Source organism: Hyperolius riggenbachi, chromosome 7 (genome assembly GCF_040937935.1).
Source record: "Hyperolius riggenbachi isolate aHypRig1 chromosome 7, aHypRig1.pri, whole genome shotgun sequence".
NCBI classification, from domain to species: Eukaryota; Metazoa; Chordata; class Amphibia; order Anura; family Hyperoliidae; genus Hyperolius; species Hyperolius riggenbachi.
The window spans coordinates 11,562,256-11,583,845 of record NC_090652.1 but is presented as its reverse complement, the minus strand read 5'-3'; the positions used below and the strand labels follow the sequence as shown (position 1 = coordinate 11,583,845).

Below are 21,590 nucleotides of genomic sequence, written 5' to 3'. Positions count from 1 at the left end.
TTGAACCCCGAACACTTAACAACTGACTGTAGCAGGTTTGAGGCCTCTGCTATTAACAGTGTGAGAATGGCTGCAGTTTCAATATTCCCCTTGAAAATCAATAGGTGAATTTTGATTGGCTGTTGTAGGCTCCACCTACTTTTCCGAATATTAATCCTAGTCACCCAGTGACCAACTGTGTGAAGTTTGAGAACCCTGTCATTAACAGTGTAAGAAAAACTGCAGTTTACATTTCCCCATGTAAAAAGTTAGTTGTTTTTGGCTCCACCCACTATTTCTAATCTTGACATACAGTCACTTAATGACCAAGTTTATGATGTTAGGCCTCTGCCATTAAGAGAGCATGAATGGCAGCAATGTAAATATTCCCCTTGAAAATCAAAAGGTGAATTTTGATTGGCTGCTGTAGGCTCCACCCACTTTTCTGAATATTATATCCCAGTCACCCAGTGGCCAACTGTGTCACGTTTGAGAACCCTGCCAATAACAGAATGGCTGAAATCAATCTAACAAATCTGATTGGCTGTTTGTGGTTCCACCCCTTTAGTGAATTTGGACCCCAGTCATCCAATGACTGACTGTATCAGGTTTGAGGCCTCTGCCACTAACAGTGTAAGAATGGTAGCAATGTGAATATTCCCCTTGAAAATCAATAGGTACATTTTGATTGGCTGTTGTAGGCTCCACCCAGATTTCTGAATATTCATCCAAGTCACCCAGTGGCCAATTGTGTAAAGTTTGGGAACCCTGCAATGTAAAAAATGAAGTCGTTGGCACCGCCCACTTTTTTTCTAACCTTGACATACAGTCACTCAATTATCAAGTTTATCAGCTTTGGGGTCCTTGGTATCAATACTTTGTATATTCCCATTGAAAAATAAACAAATCTGTCTGTTTGTGGCTCCGCCCCCTTCCTGAATTTGGACCCTAGTAACCCAGTGACCAACTGTACCAGGTTTGAGGCATCTGCTTTTACCAGTATAAGAGAATGGTAGCAGATGAAATATTCCCTTTGAAAATCAAAAGGTGAATTTTTATTGGCTGTTGTAGGCTCCACCCACCTTCCAAAATCTTAATCTGTCAACCAATGACCAACTGTGCAAAGTTTGAGAACCCTGCCATTAACGGTTTAAAAATGGTTGCAGTTTATATTTTCCCAGTAAAAGTTCTTTTGGCTCCGCCCACTTTTTGAAACCTTGACACACAGTCACTCAATGACCAAGTTTGTGAGCTGTCAGGTTCCTGGCATCAAAAATGTGTGAATGGAAGCAGTTTATCCACCAAGGAAATCTGATTGGCTGTATGTGGCCCCGCCCCTTTAGTGAATTTGGACCCCAGTCACCCAATGACCGACTGTAGCAAATTTGAAGCCTCTGCCATTAACAGTGTAAGAATAGCAGCAGTTCAAATATTCCCCTTGAAAATCAATAGGTGAATTTTGATTGGCTGTTATAGGCTCCACCCATTTTCTTGAATATTAATCGCATTCACCCAGTGACCAAGTGTGGCAAGTTTGAGAACCCTGCGATTAACAGTCTAAGAATGGCTGCCGTTTACATTTACCCATTTAAAATGAACGGCTGAAATTTGATTGGCTGTTTTATGCTCCACCCCCTTTTCCTGGATTTGCAACCTCGGTCACCAAGTGACCAACTGTGCCAAGTGTGGGGACTCTGGCTTGATTACTGTGAGAATGGCAGTCTTTTACATTTTTTCCATTGACTTGAATGGGTGGAATCTGATTTGCTGTTTTTAGCTCCGCCCACGTGTGCAGGGGGGCCGCGAGACCCCCAGAACATATCATCCCAGGCAGTAAGGGATCTGTGTACCAAGTTTCGTTCAAATCGGTCAAGCCGTTTTCGCGTGATCGCGGCACATACACACACACACACACACATACACACACACACACACACACACATACATCCGATTTTATATATATAGATGGGCTTGTAATTAGGGATGGACGCAAAACTGAAAAAAATGCACCTTTTTATTTCCAAATAAAATATTGGCGCCAAACATTGTGATAGGGACATAATTTAAATGGTTTTATAACCGGGACAAATGGGCAAATACATTTCATGGGTTTTAATTACAGTAGCATGCATTATGTAAAAACTATAATGGACGAAAACTGAAAAATAATATTCCCACATTTTTTCCTATTTTCCCATTAAAACACATTTAGAATAAAATCATTCTTGGCATAATGTCCCACCTAAAGAAAGTCTAATTGGTGGCGAAGAAAACAATATATAGTTCATTTAATTGCGATAAGTAATAATAAAGTTATAGACAAATTAATGGAAGGAGCGCTGAAAGGTGAAAATTGCTCTGGTGTTCAACGGGTAAAACCCTCTCAGTGGTGAAGTGGTTAAACAAGGCCATATGGGTGAGAAATTGCTTGGTACAGCATAACCACTCCCAATTCATTCCTATTGGTCAAAAAAAAAACTATATTAACATATTAAGAACAGGCACCACGTTTTTTCCACATGTTAAAACATACTGGAAACGGGTGCTACAAAATGTACAAAATTGTGGAAAACAGATTTGTTTTAAAAAAAACCCTGATCCATTATAAATGGATCAGCTACAAGTATGAACCAGCCCTTATGGTACATACACACGGGCTACAACTGTTGGCACACGCGTGTTGCAGCGACAGGTCGCCCGTGTGTAGGCGCGCACCCCGAACCGTCGCTACTCAGAGCTGTCGCCAATCGCCGTCAACAGCTGTCGCCTCAACTTCACCGCAACTGTCGCTACTACGCCACGCGTACCGCGTGTGTATGCAGACCAGCGACAGCAGCCTCATACACAATGTATGGAGCTTCCGGCGGGGGAAAGGAACCTTCGGCGACAGCTTCCGCCGCATCTCTGTCCCTCTGTGGGCCGTGTGTATGGCTGTTGCACAGAGGGACCTGGCGACGAACTGTCTGACTTTTTTTTTTTTTGTCTCTCGTCTCTAAGAGACATTTATAACTCGTGTGTACCCAGCTGCTAATCGAGGCATCAGTAGTCGGTGTTCGCTCTCCTAAGGCACAGGTAGGTACATCTCTCCACCAGAGCACGCTGCAAGGGATGATGGGCCGCCGATCCCAGTGGCCCCTGGCCTACTCTACTTGGTTGTGACTCCTGGGATTGCACAAATGGTGACCGAATGGTGGTTGGTTGGAGTACAGAGCAATGTCAAGCAGGAGCGCATAGCCAGGGAGAAGCAGGAGGCCAAGAAGAGAAACAGATAACAAAGTTAAGGGAGTACTATAGGGGGGGTCAGGGGAAAAATAGTTGAACTTACCTGGGACTTCTAATGGTCCCCCGCAGACATCCTGTGCCCGCGCAGCCACTTACCAATGCTTGGCCCCGCCTCCAGTTCACTTCTGGAATTTCAGACTTTAAAGTCGGGAAACCACTGCGCAAGTGCAGCCGTGTCCTCGCTCCCACTGATGTCACCAGGAGTGTACAGTATTGCGCAGGCCCAGTACGGTCTGCGCTTGTGCAGTACGCTCCCGGTGACATCAGGGGGAGCGAGGACACGACCTCAACAGGTGCAGTGGTTTTCCGACTTTAAAGTCGCAAATTCCAGAAGTGAACCGGCGGTGGGGACCGGAGCATTGGTAAGTGGCTGCGTGGGTGCAGGACGGTTGTGGGGGACCATTAGAAGCCCCGGGTAAGTTCAACTGTTTTTACCCCTACCCCCTATAGTACTCCTTTAAGTAACAAGCCGAAAGTCAAGGACAGGCAGCAAAAAATTGGAGTCCGAATAAACTAAGCAAGTCAGTCAGTGACATGACTATATACTATGTAAAGTGTTGAGAAACAGCTCCATATAAATACACAATAATGATCAGGCCCAGATTTACATCACAGGAGCCTATAGGCACAGATGTCCTGGCACCTTAGAGTTCGCCCTCCATGAACTTACAAACCCCCGCCGAACCACACCGGAAGTATGCTGGCTGTCCCATCGGTTACTTCTCTCTTAGTTCCCTTGCCCATCATAGGTACCTACAGGTGCCCCTTAGTATTAGTTAGCCAGAAGTATCCTTAACCACTTAAGCCTAACTGGACGAAAATTTTCGTCCAGTTAGGCTGCGCGCATTCCCGCGGGTCGTGCGCGCTCCCGTGGGCCCCCCCGTGCGCGCTCCCGCTGGGGGCCGTTAGCTCAGCGATCAATGAAAGGGATTATAAATCCCTTTCACTGATCGGACTCCCCCTCCCCCGGAGAAAAGCCGACAGCGTCTCTTCAGACACTGCAGTTTTTCTGAGATCAAAAAGTTCCCCTGTGGTCTATCTTCTTCTTCAGGACTTTTTGACTGTGGCCATCTTGTGGCCAAATAGCAAACTACACCAAAATCACCTTACATTGAATAAAATACATTTTTATACATGTAAAATCCCCTGTTTACCTCCCACACCAAAAAATACCCACATACAAGTTTTAATAAAAAAATAAAATAAAAAATTACAATAATAAAAAAATAAAAAAAAACATAAATAGTTACCTAAGGGTCTAAACTTTTTAAATATTCATGTCAAAGGAGTATATTAATATGATTTATTAAATTGTGGGCTTCTAAATAGTGATGGACGCAAATTGAAAAAATGCACCTTTATTTCCAAATAAAATATTGTCGCCATACATTGTGATAGGGACATAATTTTAACGGTGTAATACCCGGGACATATGGGCAAATACAATACGTGAGTTTTAATTATGGAGGTATGTATTATTTTAAAACTATAATGGCTGAAAACTGAGAAATAATGAATTTTTTCAGTTTTTTTCTTATTCTTCCTGTTAAAATGCATTTACAGTAAAGTGTCTCTTAGCAAAATGTACCACCCACAGAAAGCCTAATTGTTGGCGGAAAAAACAAGATATAGATCAATTCATTGTGATGAGTAGTGATAAAGTTATTGGCAAATGAATGGGAGGTGAAAGTTGCTCAGATGTAAAAAATTCTCAACCCTGTGGGCTGAAGTGGTTAATATTAAGTAGCTAGAGGTGACCCCAAGTATTAGGTAGCTAGAGGAACCTCAGTATTGAGTAGCTAGAGGTGCTCCTGACTAAAGGGAGATCTGGTCAGTGGAATGCCGAGACCACAGTGAGTAACCTCTCATATACACTCTTATTAGTACTCTGCATAGGGAATGATGGAGAGAGGAAGGCGCTTGGGGAGGCGAGTGTCTTTCCATCATCAGGCGCCTGTAGGCAAGTCCCTACATTGCCTTATGGTAAATTCCGCCCTGATAATGATGAGCAGTGAGAAATGGTTTCGTAATGCAGACAGGATGATGAGATGTACACATGTCTTCTGTAAACTCACTGTGGAGGGTGAGGGAAAGGCTTGAACAGGAATAAACTAGAGCTAAAATATGCTGCCAACCAAATTCCAACTAAAATTCATTGCCCCGCCCGCAGCAAAATGTTGATGGGGTCAACATATGTCCACACCCCTTCCCTTGCCTCCCCATCGTGCCCTTCACAGATAGGGGGCCCATCTCACAAGGGTCATAAAACAAGTGTTGCCATCATGATTTTCGCACCCATAACAAGTATAGCCACAAAACAAACACCTGATCTGAAGTATAGTCGCCTGTATCGGAGGAAGGGAAGGTTGGTAGTTGGAGCCTCCAACAGCTCTGGACGACAGCGATGACATCAAAGTTCTCCCTCTTCCAGGTCCTCCTGACGGCTCAGAGCCAGCAGAAAGAAATCGATGCTGAAAACTCGCGTCTCCAGCTGCAGCTGAAGGAGCTTAACGAGGAATATCGATCTCGCCTCAACCGTTATATCCAAGACCTGGCCGTAAGTATCCATCAGATTCTGTACCGGTGAGGAAAAAGATGCAAATGTCCATCGACCCAAACAGGACTAGATGAAGCCAGCCAAAGCAATAATTACTGCATATACTCAAATACAAGTCAACCTCATGTATAAGTCGACTCCACTAGAATGGAATTTTTTATTGACTCGGGTATAAGTCTATCCAGCAAAGTTAATGGCTGCATTTGGAGACCAGGAGGAGTTAATGACCACACTGAATACAGTATTGCAGCCATTAACCGCTCCTGACCCTTAAAGCGGAATATAACCCTGCATTTCAACGTTGCTCTAAAACATTATTTACAGTATATTATATGCAACCAGCATATTTTTTTTTTACTAGACCAGCATTGGAAGGGTTACACAGTGCTTTAAAGTTCCTGGAGATTTCTGCAGACGCATCCGAAGCTGACAAAGATACATTTTGTTTACACAAATGTATCTAAGTGTTGAATGTGACTCATCTCTCTGACTGAGAAGGAGTTGGAGGACAGCCAAAGAGTGTGTAACATTTCTCAATAGATACATATAACTAAATAGAATGTAACAACCTGAACTTCTGCATATCTCTCCATGGAATTTTAAACCTCTGTGTTTAACCCTTCCAATGCTGGTCTAGTAAAAAAAAATGCTTTTTGCATATAATATGCAGTAAATAATGTTTTAGAGCAAAGTTGAAATGCAGGGTTATATTCCGCTTTAAGTGCAGCCAATAACTCCTCCAGGCCCCCAAGTGCAGCTATTATTCACTCCACTTCCAGAACCCCAGTCCCCCCCCCCCCTTCCCCTGCCCCTTTCCTTGTTAACTGTTGTGGCCAGCCAGGACTTTCACACCTGTGTTTTCTTGGCATTTCCACTATCAAGAATGTGCCCCTTAGCACAGGGTAAATTGCTACAAATGGGAATGTCACTAATAGTACACACATTACTCAGTGTGCTCAGTGTTGCCAGTGACTCATGTATAAGTCGACACCTATACTTTTATTTAGTGAGTCAGGCCTAAATTTCTAGACTTATACTCGAGTATATATCGTCTGCCTGTTAGGAGAATTTCCTTGCACTGCAGCTCTAGGTTTCGGCACGGCAGAACTGTGCTGCAGTCCTCCATCTCCCGGTCTATTACGTGGCCTTCCGTGGCTGGTTGGTGACGTGTGTGTTGTCTTTTATGTTTAGGATTACGTGGATGGGAGTCTGGGAAATGGCACCGGTGGTAAATCCCAGCTGGAGCCCGCCCGCATGAAGCAGTATGTGGACAGCATGCTGAGTGACATCAAATCCTCGCACAGGTCCAGAGAGGAGCAGCTCGCCAGCGCCACCCGGCAGTACAAAAAGAGAATGCAGAACCTGGTGAAAAAACACGAGAGCCTTCTTATTGCCTATCGGTGAGCACTACCAACGTGTGCACAGCATCCACACACAGAGAGATATTTCTGCATTACAGGTGAAGCGTGACCCTCTGACACTAGAATCTGATTGGATAAACTACCCTGTGATTATAGGGCCCCCTTATCTGTCTTCCGAACGATTGATCGGATCAGGTAACGCTAATGGTGCCAATTGACGACTGTCGATTAGAATTTCAGAACGATTCTTTTAGTCTGATTGGATCCCTTATCATTTTCCCCTCCGTTGGTGGGCCCGAAGGATCGTTTCCAATCGTTTATAATGATCAGATCGGTTAGTCGATTGTGAAAGAAATTGGATCATTAATGGGCACTTTTACAGGCAGAGTTAAACCAATTAGTTTCAATCCATAGGAAGCACAGAATTATAAATCCTGTTAAACGTTTATTGCCCATATGTATACAGAACCAGCAGTTAGCCTTCCCTTTTAAAATTACTTTAGTGCTGGTTCAGACAGACGTTTTTCCAATGTTTAAAGGAATACTGTAGGGGGGTCGGGGGAAAATGAGTTGAACTTACCCGGGGCTTCTAATGGTTCCCCGCAGACATCCTGTGCCTGCCCAGCCACTCACCAATGCTCCGGCCCTGCCTCCGGTTCACTTCTGGAATTTCAGACTTTAAAGTCTGAAAACCACTGCGCCTGCGTTGCCGTGTCCTCGATCCCGCTGATGTCACTAGGAGCGTACTGCGCTGACACAGACCAGTATGTTCCTGGTGACATCAGCGGGATTGAGGACATGGCAACGCAGGCGCAGTGGTTTTCAGACTTTAAAGTCTGAAATTCCAGAAGTGAACCGGAGGCGGGGCCGGAGCATCAGTGAGTGGCTGCGCAGGCACAGGATGTCTGCGGGGGACCATTAGAAGCCCCGGGTAAGTTCAACTCATTTTCCCCCCGACCCCTACGGTGTCCCTTTAATGTGACGTTTTAGACGTAACATTTTTCGGGATCTACCGCCGTCCCATTCAAGTGAATGGGATTATTCGGGGCATGCTTTTGCAGGTTTTCATGAAAGCCTGGTGGTAGATCCCAGCACCGCGTCTCAAAAGCAACATGTTGCTCTCAGAGGCGGTAAATGCCGGGAAACCAGTGTAGGGACCCGAACCGCTAGCCTTGAAAGCTTCCCAAAAGCCTTCAAAAGCTAGCGGTAAACGCTGGCGTAAAATAACGCCAGCGTTTGAATGTGGCGCAGAGTGAACCAGCCCTTAAAGAGAGACTGAAGTGTACAAAAATTGCTATTTTTACCTTCTAGTTCGCTTCAGTACTCTCAGTAGATGTAAACCGCCGCAAAACGAGGGCTTTAGACCCCCCAAAATCCCCGGGGGGCAATCCATCTGGCACTTCCTGAAAGAGGCAGAGCTTTCAGCTGCAGCTCTGCCTCTCCTGATGTCAATCGCCATGGATTGCCGCCTCTCCCCGCCCCTCTCACTCTTCCTTCACAGAGAGGGGCAGGGAGAGGCGGAGATCCGCACGGTGATGGGCGTCAGGAGAGGCAGAGCTGCAGCTGAAAGCTCTGCCTCTCAGGGCAGCACAATCCACGACCAAGATGGTCGTGGATGTTTGCCCCGGGATTTGGAGGGTCTAAACCCCTCGTTTTGCTGCGGTTTACATCTACTGAGACCACTGAAGCAAACTACCAGGTAAAAATAGCAGTTTTTTTTCGCTTCAGAGTCTCTTTAAAACACTATTTGACCATACTGGGCAGAAGTATTCTATATGTTTTTTAGAAGTGCACGTCGTACATATGCCGAGTGGCCCAAAAATTACAGAACGCCCTTACTTGAACGAAAACCAGTCCAGCAGTGGTGTAGAGTGACGTAACAATGCAGAGTTGCTTATATAAGGAACGCTCAGTTTCAGACAAAGTAGTAATTACAGAAGTTAATGTCAGTATCTTAGGTGTTTAGAGAGTGGTAGTTGAGGGGGAAAAAAAAAAACTTCAAATGATAAGGACTATTCTGGTGGAAAAAGGCTGGTGAACGAGAGAGAGGCGAGAAACACACATCTGCAGCAACAGAAGGGCAACAACATGACATACTACAGCTGAATTCAATGGAGGTGTATTGCAAAGCATATCCCAGTGCACAACAAGATGGACTTTAGCAAAAGATGGGCTTCAGAAGCAGGAGACCATCAAGAGTGCCTTTGAAACAGAAAAATAGAAAAAGACACCTGTTGTGGGCCATTGCCACCATGCTAGATCAATCTCAAAATAGTTTGATGAACATCAGTCAGAGTTTAACCTGCTTCCATGACCAGCTCAGTCCCCTGACCTCAATCCTATTGAGCATTTGTGGGACGAAGTCGATAGTCAATAGATCACTTCAAAGATTAGAAACGCCACCATCCAATCTAACCCAAGTTAGAGCTGCCATTATGTCAGCATGGGCCACCATTCCTCAGCAACGGTATCAGCGTCTTGTGGAGTCCATGCCAAGAATAATATCAGCTGTGATCAGAGCTAATGGTGGACCAACTCTTTATTTGAGGGTGTCTCTCATTTTTTTGGCACTCAGTGTAATAATTATTAATACCAATTTTCTTCAGAAAAACCTTATTGCCTCTGGCTGCTGCCTCTGCTAAACTGATGTATACATGTGTATGATGACCTTTCATCTCCTGAAATTCTCCTGGCTCTATAATGCCACCAAAATCTGCACTACTGTGGTACAAACAGAGGAAGTCAATGTATAGCGACAATCATCCATGGTTGCTCTGCTGCTCGGTGAGTTTAGGGTAAGGCCCATACTCGTGAGATAACCATCCCGTCTTGTCTTGCAGGATGCAGAGGGAGCAGATCATGGCTCTGGGGAACAGTGATGTGGATCCTGGACCTCCAGAACATCACTTCTCCATTACAGACCCCGAATTGCAGACCCAATCTGTGTTGGAACTGAACCGTCTGCGGGAGGACAAGGCCAGGCTGGAGACACAGCTCCAGGATTTGAAGGAGAAGGTTGGTATGGGATGCTGGGATCTTCTGCAAGGATCCACTGTAGGGGTGGCCAACATCACTGGTCCACAGACTAGCAACGCGTTCTGTTGCTATGGAAGAGGGAGGAGGCGGAACATTTTGCAGTGGGAGGGGGATGAGGATCTCTCAGCGACATACACACACGCTAGATTATGAATAGAGGTAGCTCCCTCTCTCTGCCTCGGCCAAGAACCACCTAGGGTGTATGCAGGGGGTTACATATCACGGGGTTCCATAGCAAACTTTTTGTTGTGTCCCCCCCAAAAAAAAGAAGTTAAAGGGACCCCAGTTTTAAGTAGCCCTCTAGTAATGGTAGCCAGCTGTACCCTCCCAATAGGTAGGCCCCCCGCCCCTCCCAGTATAGAAAGCCTGAAATTGTCCCCACCACTGCTACACTGGTATAGGTAGCCCCCTCAGTATAGGCAGCCCGAGGGACCCCAGTGTAGGTAAGTCTGATATGCCTTCAATTTCATTCTTTACTAACTGTGTAATATCTCATTTTCAGAAGCATCTACAGGAGAATAGAATATCCAATCAAAAGTAAGTATTGGGAGGGAAGGAGAGAAACAAGACTGTCAGTTATTCATTTGTTTTAATATTTGTAAGGCTCTGATCTTTCTGGCAACTGGCTGCATTATCGGATACACCATAATACATTTTTATAGCACAGACAACGAGGTGTCTTTCACACTATATACAGTGGTTTGCAAAAGTATTCGGCCCCCTTGAAGTTTTCCACATTTTGTCACACTACTGCCACAAACATGAATCAATTTTATTGGAATTCCACATGAAAGACCAATACAAAGTGGTGTACACATGAGAAGTGGAACGAAAATCATACATCATTCCAAACATTTTTTTTTACAAATCAACAACTGCAAAGTGGGGTGTGAGTAATTATTCAGCCCCCTTTGGTCTGAGTGCAGTCAGTTGTCCATAGACATTGCCCGATGAGTGCTAATGACTAAATAGAGTATGCCTGTGTGTAATCCAATGTCAGTACAAATACAGCTGCTCTGTGACGGCCTCAGAGGTTGTCTAAGAGAATATTGGGAGCAACAACACCATGAAGTCCAAAGAACACACAATACAGGTCAGGGATAAAGTTATTGAGAGATGTAAAGCAGGCTTAGGCTACAAAAAGATTTCCAAAGCCTTGAACATCCCACGGAGCACTGTTCAAGCGCTCATTCAGAAATGGAAGGAGTATGGCACAACTGTAAACCTACCAAGACAAGGCCGTCCACCTAAACTCACAGGCCGAACAAGGAGAGCTTTGATCAGAAATGCAGTCAGAGCCCCATGGTGACTCTGGACGAGCTGCAGAGATCTACAGCTCAGGTGGGGGAATCTGTCCATAGGACAACCAGGGCCGGGCCGAGGCATAGGCTGGAGAGGCTCCAGCCTCAGGGCGCAGTGTAGGAGGGGGCGCACAATTCATTCAGCTGTCATTCCTAATTGTGTATGAAGCAGAAAGAAATAAGAAAAGGGGATACATAGCAGTGACTGCAAGCCAGATAACTAGAGATTAAGGTGTTGGTGAGGTTGTGGGCCCTGTGGCCCTCTTAGTCTAATAGCAATCAGTGTGTGACAGCTGGGGTGGGAGGGATGGAGGGGCGCACTTAGGTGTCTCAGCCTTGGTTGCTGGATGACCTTGTCCCTGCTCTGAGGACAACTATTAGTCTCGCACTGCACAAAGTTGGCCTTTATGGAAGAGTGGCAAGAAGAAAGCCATTGTTAACAGAAAAGCATAAGAAGTCCCGTTTGCAGTTTGCCACAAGCCATGTGGGGGACACAGCAAATATGTGGAAGAAGGTGCTCTGGTCAGATGAGACCAAAATTGCAAAACGCTATGTGTGGCAGAAAACTAATACTGCACATCACTCAGAACATACCATCCCCACTGTCATATATGGTGGTGGCAGCATCATGCTCTGGGGGTGCTTCTCTTCAGCAGGCACAGGGAAGCTGGTCAGAGTTGACGGGAAGATGGATGGAGCCAAATACAGGGCAATCTTGGAAGAAAACCTCTTGGAGTCTGCAAAAGACTTGAGACTGGGGCGCAGGTTCACTTTCCAGCAGGACAACGACCCTAAACATAAAGCCAAAGCAACAATGGAATGGTTTAAAACAAAACATATCCATGTATTAGAATGGCCCAGTCAAAGTCCAGATCTAAATCCAATTGAGAATCTGTGGCAAGATCTGAAAACTGCTGTTCACAAACGCTGTCCATCTAATCTGACTGAGCTGGAGCTGTTTTGCAAAGAAGAATGGGCAAGGATTTCAGTCTCCTAGATGTGCAAAGCTGGTAGAGACATACCCTAAAAGACTGGCAGCTGTAATTGCAGCAAAAGGTGGTTCTACAAAGCATTGACTTAGGGGGCCGAATAATTACGCACACCCCACTTTGCAGTTATTGATTTGTAAAAAATGTTTGGAATCATGTATGATTTTTGTTTCACTTCTCACGTGTACACCACTTTGTATTGTATTGGTCTTTCACGTGGAATTCCAATAAAATTGATTAATGTTTGTGGCAGTAATATGACAAAATATGGAAAACTTCAAGGGGGCTGAATACTTTTGCCAACTACTGTATTAATGTAGCTGGCTACAGCTGGGAAGTTAAGGTGGCCGTACATCTCTCGATCTACCACCAAATAGGTAGATCCCTCTCTGATTAGATCTATTGCCTGCCCACTCACTACAGATAGATTTCCGACAGATTTCAGCAAGTATGATGTATGGTTCACAACTTAAAGGGACCATGAGCACTGGGTAAAATATGAAATATTGACTTACCCGGGGCTCCCTCCAGTCCAGCGTAGGCCGCAAGTAGTCCTCTCCCGCTCCCGGCTCCATGATCAGATGACTTGGGCCCGAAGTCATCAGGTCTGCTTCCCTCTCCCTTACTTAGCGCCTTCACGCCGGCCAGCTAGAGTCCTGCACATGCGTAGTTCAATGTTAGAGAACCACGCATGTACAGGACTCTTACGCTGGCTGGTGTAATAACACCACTAGCCGGGACCGGGAGAGGAGCCAGGAGGATGCCAGGGGGCCTTGTGGCCTACGCTGGGCTGGAGGAAGCCCCAGGTAATTCAATATTTCATTTTTTACCCAGTGCTCAGGTTCCCTTTAACTGTGCTCCCCAGGGACCCCGCAGAATCCTTGACAGAGTAGTGTCTCCCCTGTCCATGCGGGGGCGCTGTTCCTCTGTGAGTCCCTGTCTTCATCCACTTCTGGCTGCATCTTCTCAGTGACCCGCTGCATGTTATTACATAATACCATGAGAGAGTCGCCCCTACGAGGATAAAGACGGGAAACATAGAGCCATGGACTGACAAAGGAGAAAGCTTGCCGGGACAGGTGAGACACCACTCTGCCGAAGACTCTGTCGAGGGCCTGGGGAGCAACAGGTAAGTGAGGGGGGATGGGGGCTGACCTGGGGGCCGGCGGCAAGTTTTGGGGCCCTGGGGGTTATTGGGGATTAAGGGCCCCTAATGCCGCTTTAGGGAAGGAGGGAGAGGGAGGTGTGGTTGGTCGGGGGGTCGGTCAGGGGGTAGTCAGTTAATTTTTCTTGGTGGCCCTATTGTTACTAGAACCAGCCCTGCTACCCAACTAAGTGGGTCCAGCTCTGGTGTGTGTGTCCATGTGCTGCAGCCATTGCCAAAACTCGGCTCCCCTCAGGAGCTCCCATAATCCATTTCACCAGCACCGTTGTAGAGTCCTCTGCATATCAGAATCCCCCAAAGGCTGTTCAGGGATCCAGTAACCGGAGTGTCTTCTTTATTGTACAGCTCCGGACATGGACAGCTGAATGAGGAGCAATGGGGAGAGATCAGGAAACAGCTGAGGGAGTTTACCCACAACACACAGGTCAGTACAACAATAATGGCCGCCCACAGTAAGAGTGATTAAGATGTGAAACGCATTGCCACAGGAAGTAGTTATGGCAAATTCTATATCTGCATTTAAAGGGGGCTTGGTGGCTTTCCTTGCGTTGAAAGACATCCATGGCTACTACAATTACTAGGTAATGCCTAAAGATGTTGATCCAGGGATTTTATCTGATTGCCATCTGGAGTCAGGAAGGATTTTTTTCCCTTTTGGGGCTAATTGGACCATGCCTTGTAAGGGTTTTTCGCCTTCCTCTGGATCAACAGGGATATGTGAGGGAGCAGGCTGGTGTTGTGCCTTCCTCTGGATCAGCAAGGATATGTGAGGGTGCAGGCTGGTGTTGTGTGTTCCTCTGGATCAACAGGAATATGTGAGGGTGCAGGCTGGTGTTGTGTCTTCCTCTGGATCAGCAGGGATATGTGAGGGAGCAGGCTGGAGTTGTGCCTCTGGATCAGCAGGGATATGTGAGGGAGCAGGCTGGTGTTGCACCTTCCTCTGGATCAGCAGGGATATGTGAGGGTGCAGGCTGGTGTTGTGCCTTCCTCTGGATCAGCAGTGATATATGAGTGAGCAGGCTGGTGTTGTACCTTCCTCTGGATCAGCAGGGATATGTGAGGGAGCAGGCTGGTGTTGTACCTTCCTCTGGATCAGCAGGGATATGTGAGGGAGCAGGCTGGTGTTGTACCTTCCTCTGGATCAGCAGGGATATGTGAGGGTGCAGGCTGGTGTTGTGCCTACCTCTGGATCAGCAGGGATATGTGAGGGAGCAGGCTGGTGTTGTACCTTCCTCTGGATCAGCAGGGATATGTGAGGGTGCAGGCTGGTGTTGTGCCTTCCTCTGGATCAGCAGGGATATGTGAGGGAGCAGGCTGGTGTTGTGCCTTCCTCTGGATCAGCAGGGATATGTGAGGGTGCAGGCTGGTGTTGTACCTTCCTCTGGATCAGCAGGGATATGTGAGGGTGCAGGCTGGTGTTGTGCCTACCTCTGGATCAGCAGGGATATGTGAGGGAGCAGGCTGGTGTTGTACCTTCCTCTGGATCAGCAGGGATATGTGAGGGTGCAGGCTGGTGTTGTGCCTTCCTCTGGATCAGCAGGGATATGTGAGGGTGCAGGCTGGTGTTGTACCTTCCTCTGGATCAGCAGGGATATGTGAGGGAGCAGGCTGGTGTTGTGCCTTCCTCTGGATCAGCAGGGATATGTGAGGGAGCAGGCTGGTGTTGTGCCTTCCTCTGGATCAGCAGGGATATGTGAGGGAGCATGCTGGTGTTGTGCCTTCCTCTGGATCAGCAGGGATATGTGAGGGTGCAGGCTGGTGTTGTACCTTCCTCTGGATCAGCAGGGATACGTGAGGGAGCAGGCTGGTGTTGTGCCTTCCTCTGGATCAGCAGGGATATGTGAGCGTGCAGGCTGGTGTTGTGGCTTCCTCTGGATCAGCAGGGATATGTGAGGGAGCGGGCTGGTGTTGTGTCTTCCTCTGGATCAGCAGGGATATGTGAGGGAGCGGGCTGGTGTTGTGTCTTCCTCTGGATCAGCAGGGATATGTGAGGGTGCAGGCTGGTGTTGTGCCTTCCTCTGGATCAGCAGGGATATGTGAGGGTGCAGGCTGGTGTTGTACCTTCCTCTGGATCAGCAGGGATATGTGAGGGAGCAGGCTGGTGTTGTGCCTTCCTCTGGATCAGCAGTGATATGTGAGGGAGCAGGCTGGTGTTGTACTTTGTTTTCTGGTATGTCTTTTTTTAACCCAAATATCTATGTAGCTATGTGACTATGTACAGCAAGCCACACCTTCTAATGGTGGCCACTAATGATCCAATCTTTTTCATCCAATCTTACCAAATCTATGTAGTATAAGGGTAAATTGAGTGAATATACTGAATGGATACTTCAGGCAGTTACCTTATATTACATAGAAATGGTAAGATTGGATGAAAAAGGTTGGATCATTAGTGGCCACCTTAAGAGTTATCAGTAACAACTTCCTCTGCAGCCACTAATCAGAATCCAGCTAGGGGAATAGCAGGGACTCCACAGATTGATTCACAGCTGCAGACAGTAATAGAAGTATGGTCTGAGGATAGTTTACTATAGCAAAAGAACATTAGTGGTCCCTGAGCCTAACCACAACCCTCCTAATATATGCTTTAGCCTTCCTGGTGATCTAAAGCCTGGCACACACCTTCAATTGTGATTGGCCAATCATTGGACAATTTTACCACCTCCAAGTAGTATTAGGGATTACCTACACAATCTACTCATAGTATTCAATATTTGTTGACCCTCCTACTGCATGGAGGAGGTAAAATTGGCCAATCAAAATTGAAGGTGAGTACCAGGCTTTTATTTAGCCTAAACATCCCTTTATCCATTACTTTAGTCCCTGCTCCGGCAACTAGAAACACCTCAACATTCAAAGGGGTGCGAAATAGTCACATTTTCTCAGAACTTATGCCTTAAAAAATGGCCATATTCGAAAACACTCCCTTCAACCAACTGTGGTCTTTAAAGTCTTTATTTTCATATCCAAACAGCAGGACATGAGCATTGTAATGGTTGAATGGGGCACTATGTACCTCCAGCTTCTCCTTCTTGGTATGGTAACACTGTGGCTGCATGATGTTGGGCAGATGCCACGTGTGGCAGTGGTGGGCATTCCAGAGTAGAGTAAAGGATACCCGAAGTGACATGTGACATGATGAGATAGACATGTCACATGTACAGTGCCTAGCACACAAATAACTAGGCTGTGTTCCTTTTTCTTCTTTCTCTGCCTGAAAGAGTTAAATATCTGGTATGTAAGTGGCTGACTCAGTCCTGACTCAGACAGGAAGTGATTACAGTTTGACCCTCACTGATAAGAAATTCCCCTTTTTATCTCTTTCCTGCTCTCAGAAGCCATTTTCTGCTAAGAAAGTGTTTTATAGTTGGAATTTTTTTATCAGTGAAGGTCACACTGTAGTCACTTCCTGTCTGAGTCAGGACTGAGTCAGCCACTTACATACCTGATATTTAACTCTTTCAGGCAGAGAAAGAAAAAAAGGAACACAGCATAGTTATTTGTGCGCTAGGCACTGTACATACACATGTCTATCTCATCATGTCACATGTCACCTCGGGTATACTTTAATGGATGTAAAACACAATCTATTTAAAGTATACCTGAGAAAACTATGAATACAGTGTGTACTTACCTCAATGTTCTATAGACTCTTCTGATTCCTCCAAGCTACTTCTTTCTTCCGGCCTCCCGTCCATCTGGCCACTGTATACCCCATAACTGGTTGTGACTTGAACCAGTTTTGAGTCCTACCCATGCATGGTACACTCTGCGCACCCGTGTATCATACTCCTGCATGGCTGTGTACGGTGGCCGTGGCCGAGAGCCCCCTGGGTAGTGGTGGTCATTTCTAGAAGAACTCATGGAGAAGTATGTGATCAGGTCATTCAGATGATAGATATGTAAGTCTCTGATTTGCTGGTCATGATCATGTGCTAAAGCAGGATGTGATCAGAGAAAATCAGAGCTTTGCAAATCTATCAGCTGATCAAACAAATCCCATGCTCCTCCTAAACATGACCATCACTACTCCTGGACATGCACAGATTGGAAAGAATCAGAACTGGGCATGCCAGGAGGCTTCTGGCTGCTACACACAGTCAGGTGGGGGCGAGTACAGAGTGGGCACACGTTTTATTTGTGTAAATGAAGGCTGTACATAGCCAGACCTCAACTCCCACTACCCAGTGACTCTGTCATGCCACATACTTGTTGGAAGATGCTGGACTGTACCTTAAAGTTTGCCAGAGATTTAAAGAGACTCTGTAACAAAAAATGTCATCCTTTTTTCTACTATCCTACAAGTTCCTAAACCTATTCTAATGTGCTCTGGCTTACTGCAGCACTTTCTACTATCATCGTCTCTGTAATAAATCAACTCATCTTTCCCCTGTCGGATTTGTCGCCCTGAGTCTGGAAGGCTGCCAACTCTTCAGTGTTGTTGATCTGTTATGCACGCGACCCCCCCACACCCTCTCTATGCACACTCCCGTGTGTGTTATTTACATTAGGCAGCCTCTCTGCTCTCTTGTCAGTGAGAGAAGAGAGCTGCCTTTTACAAGCTGGATAAATCGTCCTCTGAGCTGGCTGGGCTGTCACATACTGATGAATTAGAGACACTTGCAGAGCTGTCTGCAGCAAGAAACGATCAGCCTGTCATTCTTCAGTGGATGAGAGCTGCAGGGGGAAGAAGGTAAACACACAAATTATCTCTTGAGATTCAAAAGGAAAGCTTTATACAGCCTGCTTGTGTCTGGATGTATTTTCTATGTGTGGACATACTGTACATCAACCTACTTCCTGTTTTGGTGGCCATTTTGTTTGTTTATAAACAAACTTTTAAAAACTTTTTTTGACTACTTTTGATGCATCGGGGAGCTGCGAAATTGTGACAGAGGGGAATAGGAGATGTCCCCTAACGCACTGGTATGTTTACTTTTGTGCGATTTTAACAATACAGATTCTCTTTAAGTTTAGTAGGAGGTGCTATTCTGAGTCACATGACCAGAGCTTTAGCTGCAGGTGCCTTGCTTGATGCAAAAAAAACCCAACATTTGACTGTTGGTGTTTAGTAAAGCTATCACCTGACATGACTGAGATCAGACTGTACTGGGCGTCAAGTTCTATTAAAATAAAGTCAATAATGTACAAATGAAATGTGCTCTTCTGTCCTGAAGGAGGAGCTAGAGAGGGAGAGGAGTCAGCTGATGTCACGGGCGGTGGTTGCGGAAGAACAAGTGGTGGAGCTGCAGGAATACGTGGACAAACACTTAGGAAGGTAGGTGTACTACGACATAAAGGGTGCCACACGCACAGGACAACTGAGAACCAATGTCAATCGATGGCCTAGTTCATACTTCAAGCTGAAGCAACGCTGAAAAGAAGTTATGCTGGGTACACATGATGCGATTTCCCGCTCGATCTCTTGATGGACTCGATTCTCGATGGACGGAATCGATCAATTATTTCCGACATGTCTGATCGGGTCTCAATCGATACAGTGGTCGATTTTGCACACTTAGCATTAGAAAATAAACCGCTGTATCGATCGAGACCCGATTGGACCTGTAGGAAATAATCGATCGCCCAGTCTATCGAGCGGGAAATCGCATCGTGTGTACCCAGCATTAGATACTCATTAAAATCAAGCAAACAAATCTGATTGGCTCTTTGTAGCTCCGCCCCTATTCTGAATTTGAACCCCAGTCACCCAATGACCAACTGTACCAGGTTTGAGACCTGTGCCATTAACAGTGCAAGAATGGTAGTAATTAAATATTCCCCTTGAACATTATTAGGTGAATTTTGATAAGCTGTTATAGGCTCCACCCACTTTTCCTGAATTTGTAACCTCGGTCACCAAGTGACCAACTGTGCCAAGTGTGGGGCTTTATTACTGTAAGAATGGCAGCCTTTTCAATTATCCCATTGAGGTGAATGGGTGAAATCTGATTGGCTGTATGCCCAAGCCCGCTGCAGCTGCATTGGACTAGCCCAGATTCAAGCAGCATACAATGAGCATGCAAATCTGACTACTCTGACATCTGCTCCACTGTTGTTTCAGTTCCGTTTCTATTTGTCTCGATGACCCGGCCGGTTCATGTTTGCATTTTTCTTCTTGCACAGGTACAAACAAGAGATCATGCGTCTACGCAAGCTTCTCGGCAACGAGGGGCCGCGAGCCTTCAGCGCCGAAGCACCGCACTCCTACCAAACTAGAGTGAGACGGACCAGCCATGAGATGTGACCAGCTCCCCCTGCAGGCCTTCCTCTGCACTGCACAACACAGCCATAGCCTGACACTGCAGAATCACCTGTGCCTAGGCCAACATACATGTAAAAGGGCACCTGGAAAAAAAGGATGCAGGGGTTTGCCAATAGAAGAATATTGCTAAGATTACCAATATTCTACTACTGAATTCCGACAGTAAAATATAGGTCATATTTACCGATATTTTACTATGGCTAAACCTAACCCTACTCTCTCACACAGAACCCACCATTTACTGATGCCCAACCCTAAGACCCCTCTGGTGGTGCCTAACGCTAAAACCCTCCCCTGGTGGTGCCTAACCCTAAGAACCCTCCCACCGTAGTGCCTAACCATAAGACCCTCCTTGGTGGTGCCTAACCCTAAGAACCCTCCCATCGTAGTGCCTAACCATAAGACCCTCCCCTGGTGGTGCCTAACCCTAAGATCCCTCCCACCGTAGTGCCTAACCATAAGACCCTCCTTGGTGGTGCCTAATCCTAAGATCCCTCCCACCGTAGTGCCTAACCATAAGACCCTCCTTTGTGGTGCCTAACCCTAAGAACCCTCCCATCGTAGTGCCTAACCATAAGACCCTCCTTGGTGGTGCCTAACCCTAAGATCCCTCCCACTGTAGTGCCTAACCATTAGACCCTCCTTTGTGGTGCCTAACCCTAAGATCCCTCCCACTGTAGTGCCTAACCATAAGACCCTCCTTGGTGGTGCCTAACCCTAAGATCCCTCCCACTGTAGTGCCTAACCATAAGACCCTCCTTGATGGTGCCTAACCCTAAGAACCCTCCCACCGTAGTGCCTAAACATAAGACCCTCCTTGGTGGTGCCTAACCCTAAGAACCCTCCCACCGTAGTGCCTAAACATAAGACCCTCCTTGGTGGTGCCTAACCCTAAGATCCCTCCCACCGTAGTGCCTAACCATAAGACCCTCCTTGGTGGTGCCTAATCCTAAGATCCCTCCCACCGTAGTGCCTAACCATAAGACCCTCCTTGGTGGTGCCTAATCCTAAGATCCCTCCCACCGTAGTGCCTAACCATAAGACCCTCCTTGGTGGTGCCTAACCCTAAGATCCCTCCCACTGTAGTGCCTAAACATAAGACCCTCCTTGGTGGTGCCTAACCCTAAGAACCCTCCCACCGTAGTGCCTAACCCGGAGGTGCAAAAAGAGGCTGCCACCATGCGCCCAAAATTTTTTCTTTGCCACTAATTGCGGCTTTTATAATAGGCGCCTACGGCAGTGCTGTTTTTTTCCGGAAGGGCTCCTGCTCCCTTTTTTTTTTCCTGCTTCGAGGCCAAGCTGACTTCAGCTGTGTACAGTTTTATAGACATTACCCCCAAAAACAGTCTGTTGTGGAGCTCAGGCCCTTTCACCGTCATTCACTATTGCCGACATGCTCAAAGCCACCACAAGATTCAGGTTCCAGATCACAGAATTTTATTTATTGCATATAAATATTTAGATAGTTGTTTTGTATTTTTTTTATACAAATATATTAGATCTAATATTTAAAAATCAAAATAGGATAAAAGTATTCTTCTATAAATATGACAATAAAATATTTTAAAACAAAACGTATCAGAAAATGACAATAGAAGATGACCGAAACAAATACAGTATTTATGCCATACATGATTTGGGGTCCTGTTTATGCC

The 21,590-nt window shown here is 46.2% G+C and overlaps 1 protein-coding gene across 1 annotated transcript in view; it reads left to right on the top strand.

Annotated features, from left to right (window-relative positions):
* Positions 1 to 21,482, top strand: part of CCDC78 (coiled-coil domain containing 78) — a 55,808-nt gene extending 34,326 nt beyond the window's left edge. Inside the window, exons 9-15 of the mRNA XM_068243581.1 lie at positions 5,693 to 5,818; positions 7,010 to 7,218; positions 10,020 to 10,194; positions 10,718 to 10,752; positions 14,016 to 14,094; positions 18,848 to 18,948; positions 19,797 to 21,482. Coding sequence (XP_068099682.1) covers positions 5,693 to 5,818; positions 7,010 to 7,218; positions 10,020 to 10,194; positions 10,718 to 10,752; positions 14,016 to 14,094; positions 18,848 to 18,948; positions 19,797 to 19,917 — 846 coding nt within the window. The 3' untranslated portion in view covers positions 19,918 to 21,482. The remainder of the gene's footprint in view (positions 1 to 5,692; positions 5,819 to 7,009; positions 7,219 to 10,019; positions 10,195 to 10,717; positions 10,753 to 14,015; positions 14,095 to 18,847; positions 18,949 to 19,796) is intronic.
* Positions 21,483 to 21,590: the final 108 nt, after the last annotated feature.